This window comes from Tupaia chinensis, unplaced genomic scaffold (assembly GCF_000334495.1).
Source record: "Tupaia chinensis unplaced genomic scaffold, TupChi_1.0 Scaffold144472_1, whole genome shotgun sequence".
Lineage (NCBI taxonomy): Eukaryota > Metazoa > Chordata > Mammalia > Scandentia > Tupaiidae > Tupaia > Tupaia belangeri.
In genome coordinates, this window is record NW_006204331.1 from 944,089 (window position 1) to 950,405 (window position 6,317).

The window sequence follows — 6,317 nt, forward strand, 5'->3', positions numbered from 1 at the left end:
TGGGCCGCTCTGTCACTGGCTGTGCCTGCTGGGTGGCCAGTGGTCGGTCCTCACGGATCCTATGTCCAGCTTGTTCCTTGAGTAGCAGGGACAGTGGAGGGCACAGAGACGGCGTCCCCAGCAGGACCTGCACGCTGCGATGCTCTCCCATCCAGCCGGCCCTGTCAGGGCAGCCCCGATGCAAGCCTGGAATGTCCCTGCGTGGGCCGGCCTCGCAGAGCAGCTCGCTTTCCTGCTTTGTTTGTTTCTGTTTTAAATTTGACCTGAGAAGGTCCAGGTCTTTATTATCTGGCATCTTTCCATTACCCAACTCAGCCTGAACACACAGAGATTCACTTCTTGCCTTGTATGACTTTTTTGCCAAGGTTTGGAGCTGACCTCGGGAGCAGAGGTGGTCAGAGCCGTTTCTCAGCTACCTGGCTCTGTCCATCTGTCCACTGTGCAGTTGGGGCCTGGCTGCCAGCAGTTTCGGCCATTGTTTAGCAGGCCTTCCCTAGAGCCTGGGGAGGGCTTCTGCCCTCACGCTGCGCCTGGCAGGGGGGGGAGCTTGGAGGGCCTCACATGGCTGGCCTGGGTAGAATGACTGGCAGCCCTGCCAGAACCCGCGCCCGGGTTGGGATGACTCTCATGAGGTCGGGTGCTGGTAGCAGGCTGAGGTGGTGCAGGTGCCAAGTGCAGACCCTGTTCCTGAGACGGGTCTTGTCTCTTAGTGGCAGTGTCCACAGTTCCAGGAAAGCAATGCCGTGTGTTCGTGCATGTCTGTCACGCCCTGCAGTGTTGATGGCTCTTGGTGTCTACTGCATGCTTTGCAGGTGGAAGAGGAGGTTGTCACCCTGCGCCAGGTCCTGGCAGCTAAGGAGAGGCACTGTGGGGAGCTGCGAAGGAGGCTGGGGCTGTCTGCCCTGGGCGGGCTGAAGCAGAGCCTATCCAGGAGCTGGCATGACGTGCAGGTCTCCACTGCGTAGGTACCCACCCCGCAGGGGGCTGCCTGGTTGGCTGGGGGCATGCTCCCAGGGCACGTGTCCACATGGGAGTGTGCTGGGGCCGGGGGGCTTCTGGCAGCGGGGCTCAGGCGTGTTTGGAAGCAGCCCAGCACGCAGTCCTGTGCCCTCCACCACGGGGCTGCCCAGTGTTTGCTTGGGGCTCGAAGCCTGCCGTGCCAAAGAGAGGTGGTGGGGCACACCGAGCGGGAGCTGCTGGATGGATGTGTCACAGTCCCAGTTCCAGAGAGCACTGGCGAGGTCACGTCTCTGGGCCCCCATGACCGTGCCGACATGAACACGAGTCCTGAGGAGAGTGACACAGTCACAGCCCCACGACTCTTGCCCACATGTGACCATGTAGTCACAGGACCCCAAGGCCTTCCTGTGACCCATGCCTGACTTTGGGGAGGATAGCCTTCTGGCCATGCCACGGGGCTTTTCTGAAACCTAATTTTCAGGGTAGCTAGGGATGGAATTCTTTCCAGAAACCTTGTCCTTGCCTCTGACAGGCCGAGCTGCATTGCCTAGATCTCAGAGAAAGCTCGTGTGTCTGCCCTCGGACGTCCTGGTCTGAGTCCCAGAGGGAGAGTGTCAGGCAAGGATGTGGGTTCCCGCCCACGCCCAAGCGGCCCCCTCTGCTGGGAAGGAGGTCGTCAGCGCTCTTCCCCTGGCTCCTCGGCCGCACAGCGACTCCTGACTCTGCTGTTTCTCCGTCTTCCTGGACTCTCACCTGCAGTTTGAACCCTGAGTTGAAATTGCCCTTCTAGATGATTCACCACAGCATTTCTGTTTTTAGCTATGTGAAAACTTCTGAGAAACTTGGAGAGTGGAATGAGAAAGTGACCCAGTCGGACCTGTGAGTTCAGCACCCCTTCCTTATCTGTGCCTCTGCTGGCTTTCTCTAGGGCAGGGGGCTCTGTACCTGCTGGGCGCTTGTTGGCTCTTGTTTTTAAGTTCAACAGCTCCACTCATGTTGGGTGAGACTGCTGTAGTGTAGTAGCTGGGGGCACTGAGCAGCGCAGGCCTCCCCTCCCTTCCCCGCCCTCCCTGCCCGGTGGGTGAGGAGCCTGAGCTGGGAGCTGGGCCCTTGGACCACTTGGCTGCCGCCATCTAGCCTGGTCTTGATGGTGGCGAATTTTCGTTCAGGGGTTTTTAGGTTTTCTTGTCTTCTTTTTGTCACCTGAAAGCTTGCCTGTGGTGGGGTCGGGGTGGGGGCAGTGCTCAAGCCTCACTTGGACTGTAGGCGTGGTTCTTTTTTTCAGGTTTTTGCCATAGGTCGTGTGCGCTCACCATACAGAGATAGCGAGAGGGAGAGTGAGAGATCACAGGGACCAGCAGTTACGTAACGGCTGTGTTGCTGGACTCCCACGTAGTCGACTGTGGTTCGCGGCCCGGACCCGGTGGCTTAAAACTCATGCCGGGTGCATGTGCGTGCGTGCCTAAGATCCTGAGAGGAGAATGGAGGAGAAGGGATTGCGGTGTGGCCATCCCCCCTGGGGGGTGATTTCTCGCTTTCTGTCTCTCTCTCTGTCTCTCTCTCTGTTTGGCAAGCGCATGCGCCCTATAGCAAAAAACCTCTCCAAAAAAAGAAAAAAAAGAAAAGAAAGCCCCCCCAGGGGGGTTGGCCATGCTGCAGTCCCTACTTTATTCTCCTCCTGGGATCTTGGAGCCACACACATACATGCCTAGCACGATTTTCAGGCCACTGGGTGTGGTCGGTCATGTGGGAATCCAGCAGCCTCAACCACCATGCCACCCGCTCGCCCCATAGGGTGTTCTTCAGTGGCGGCGTGGTGCAGGCTGTGCTGGTGAGGTCTTGAGGTTCCTGTGCTGCCTGTCACAGCACTGGCAGAGAACAGACGGGTGTGGACACGTGGCGTCCCTGACACTGTCCAGTGACCCACCACTGTGAGGCCCGTAAACCCGTCGAAGCACCTTGTTTGCCCATGCTCCACTCTGAACGCAGCTTCTTAAAGCCAGGCAGGGGGTGTTCAGAGACCACCTCTGTAGGGCTTTTTGTCTCTTGTGGGGGGAGGTGCTTTTGTGGTTGTCACAAAGCTTGGGCACAGCATCCGGTGTCCAGGCGAGAGGACACGGTGTGGGGACCAGGTGTGTGGGCTGTCATGGAGCCTCTGCGAGAGGACACGGTGTGGGGACCAGGTGTGTGGGCTGTCGTGGAGCCTCTGCGAGGGGACACGGTGTGGGGACCAGGTGTGTGGGCTGTCGTGGAGCCTCTGCGAGGGGACACGGTGTGGGGACCAGGTGTGTGGGCTGTCGTGGAGCCTCTGCGAGGGGACACGGTGTGGGGACCAAGTGTGTGGGCTGTCGTGGAGCCTCTGCGAGGGGACACGGTGTGGGGACCAGGTGTGTGGCTGTCGTGGAGCCTCTGCGCCTGCTGTCCCGTGGGGCAGTGTCTGGAAGCTCTCTGGTCTGTGTGCCTGGACTCAGCACCCAGCCATTGCCCTGAGTGCCCCAGGGCACTAGGGGCCATGGTAGGCAGTGGCCGGGGTGCTGGGGGCTGCAGTAGGCGGTGACTGTTGTCCAGGCAGTTTGGGTCCCAGACAGTCAGTCGCCTTTGGAGGCCTTAGCGCTCTCTGGAAGTGAGCTGGCGTGAGGCTGATGGCTTGCCTTTTCAAGTAACTGGTTTCCCTGGGTGCTCAGGGTACCTAGAATTCCGAGCCCTTTGGGGTGGCTGTGGCTCAGTGGACGGGGAGGCTCTCAGCACTGGCCGCCTGCCCCTCCTCCCCGTTGGTGGGGAGTTGTGGCTCTGGGCCTTCTCCAGCAGTCACCTCCAGGAGGCGAGAACGCCACGGAGAGCAGGGCTGGCAGGTGCCTGTGCCCCCGCCAGGCTGCAGGAGCACGCGTGCTGGCAGGTCCTGCCCCCTTGTCCTGTGGGACTGAGCTGCATCTGAGCTACTGCCCTGCCTTTTTACTTGGGGGAGCGATTGTGTCCTCTGGGTGGTGACAGGACCTCCACGGTGTACCCTCTTTTTTTTTTCTTTTTTTGGGGGGGGAGAGGTTTTCACTGTAAGGCGTGTGCGCTCGCCAGACCGAGAGAGAGCGAGACATAGAGTTAGAAAGTGAGAAACCCCCCCGGGGGGATGGCCACGCCGCAATCCCTTCTCCTCCATTCTCCTCTTGGGATCCTGGGCATGCACGCCTATGCGCCCGGCATGAGTTTAAGCCACTGGGTCCGGGACTCGAACCGTGGTCGACTACATGGGAGTCCAGCGACATAGCCATTGTGCTAACTGCTGGTCCCTACGGCGTACCCTCTTCACAAGCAGATTGAGCCAGAAACCCAAGGGCCAGGAAGGTACCGCATAACTGCACTTGGGGGCTTACTTGGCGTTCTTCAGTTAAAGGTGTCAGGAAGCACAGCTGTAGGGCGAGCCCAGGAGGGCTGGGGAGGGTCAGCTGGCAGGAGAGCCCCTGTTCCTAACGGGTGGCTCAGGTGTGCGTCTCACTGGACCTGGTGTGAGGTAGGATCCTCCGGCCAGCCAGTTGTGGATCACGTGCCCACCCAGCACCAGTTGGGGTGGGGCAGCCCTCAAAGGCGATGGAGGCGGGGCGCTTGCCAGGTGCTCTGTGCTGGTGGGGCACCTCCCACCTGTCTGTCTCCCGTGGTCAGAGAAACTCCCAGAAGGGACCGGGTAGCTCGCTGCCAGCACAGATGCTGGCCCTGCCCTCACTGTCGCTCCAGAGCACCCCCTGGCGTGCCCCCTGCCGAGGTGGTGAGCTAGGGCCCCCTCCCCACCCTCCAGGGGCTAGGTCAGGGCTCCCCCCACCCTGTTCACCAGCAGTGCGAGGCCTTGGAGCAGCCCTGCCGCCCTGGGAGCCACTGAGACCCAGGATGGGGCTAGGAAGGGGAAGCAGAGGCCAGGAGACCAGAGTACGGACAGCGGTGCCTGCTGTGGAGGGGCTGGCCAGTGCAGCACTCATGGGCTTCTCGGGGTGGCAGTTCCCGATGCTGAAGAAGACTCACTTGTGGCCTCCCGGTTCCATACCCAGCATGGTGCGGGCCGTGGGGCCCACGGGCCTGAGTGTGTCTCCTCTGTGGGTGTCCTCGTCCCGTCTTACTGTCCCCCGGACCCCTCATTCTCAAGGCGACCCAGACTTCCGCTTCCTCCCCTGCACCTGTTGGGTACTGGTGGCCCTTCCACGGGGCTCTTCTTTAAGCCTCTGCTTCAGGCACTTTTTTGTAACCACCCGCGAATGGTGTCTGCTGTTCCAGGAGGGCCAAGCTGGGTACTCTGCCCCGGTGCTGATGTGCGGCTGCCGTCAGTTCCTCGTGCCTGCGAGCAGCGACTGTGCTGAGCTCTGCAAGGGAAGTGTCCTGTCCGACTATGGCTGGGCTGGCGCTCTGGGGCTGCTGAGGCCCCTGAGGAGGCTGCAGGGGAGGGTGTGCTCCCAGACTCACCCTTACCCTATGATGGCATTCCTAGACGGTTTCAGGCTGTGGTGGGAGGGGTGGGGGCAGCAGGCCCTCATGGGGGGCCTCCTGCAGGGAGTGGTGACCTGGGGGTTGTGGCTTTGTCTGGAGCCTGCGTGTCTTCAGGATGCCCGTTGTCTGAGCCACAGCCCCTCGGGGTTTGCCAGGCTGGCTGAGGAGCTGAGACCTGGTGTGCTGGAGCTGCCACGGGTCCCTGTCACCCGCCATTGCAGCTCTCTCTTGCCGATGCCAGAGCACACGGCTGTGGGTGGAAGTGGTGGTCCTCGCAGCAGCCAGACCACCCTGCAGGGTGAAGCTGGCAGGTGGGCGAGCCTGGTGGCTGTCGCTCTGCAGACGGGGCTTCCCGCTGGGTGTGCAGCTGCACCGTGAGGTGAGTGCCCTCACCAGGTGCCAGCGTTGTGCTTGCAGCCCTCAGGAACGGCTGAGGTGAGAGGGAGGGATGCCTGTGGCACGTGCTGGCCAGTCGGGGCCCCAGGGGCTCTTGCTGCTTGGCACCGCTGCCTGGATATACAGCCAGGCCCCAGGCTTCCAGGGCCGCCTCCACAGGAGGCCAGTGTCGCGTGGTCCAAGTGGTCAGAGATGCTGTGAGAGTGCAGAAGTGGCCAAGGAGGTTTGGGCGAGCAGGCCCGGGAGCCTTGGTGACAAGGGTTGCTCCTCTGCTGCAGTGCCCTGGGTGGGGCGCCCCCACTGGGCGCTGCGGGTGTGCACCAGCTCTCCGACTGCTCCCGTGCCCTCCTCTCTAGGTCTCTTGAGCTGTTTCTTGGCCTGTGTGTTTGTACCCTTGTGGGTGGGTCAGTCGACTGTGTGTCTTCCAGCTACAAGAAGACTCAGGAGACCCTTTCGCAGGCAGGACAGAAGACGTCAGCTGCCCTGTCCACCGT

At 61.3% G+C, this 6,317-nt stretch overlaps 1 protein-coding gene across 2 annotated transcripts in view; it reads left to right on the forward strand.

Annotated features, from left to right (window-relative positions):
- The window catches only part of TPD52L2 (TPD52 like 2), a 22,767-nt gene that overhangs the window by 6,397 nt on the left and 10,053 nt on the right, over positions 1 to 6,317 (forward strand). Inside the window, exons 3-5 of one of the 2 annotated variants that reach the window (XM_006167077.3) lie at positions 813 to 961; positions 1,780 to 1,839; positions 6,252 to 6,315. In XM_006167077.3, coding sequence (XP_006167139.1) covers positions 813 to 961; positions 1,780 to 1,839; positions 6,252 to 6,315 — 273 coding nt within the window. The remainder of the gene's footprint in view (positions 1 to 812; positions 962 to 1,779; positions 1,840 to 6,251; positions 6,316 to 6,317) is intronic. The other variant, XM_006167078.3, reaches the window with a different exon arrangement.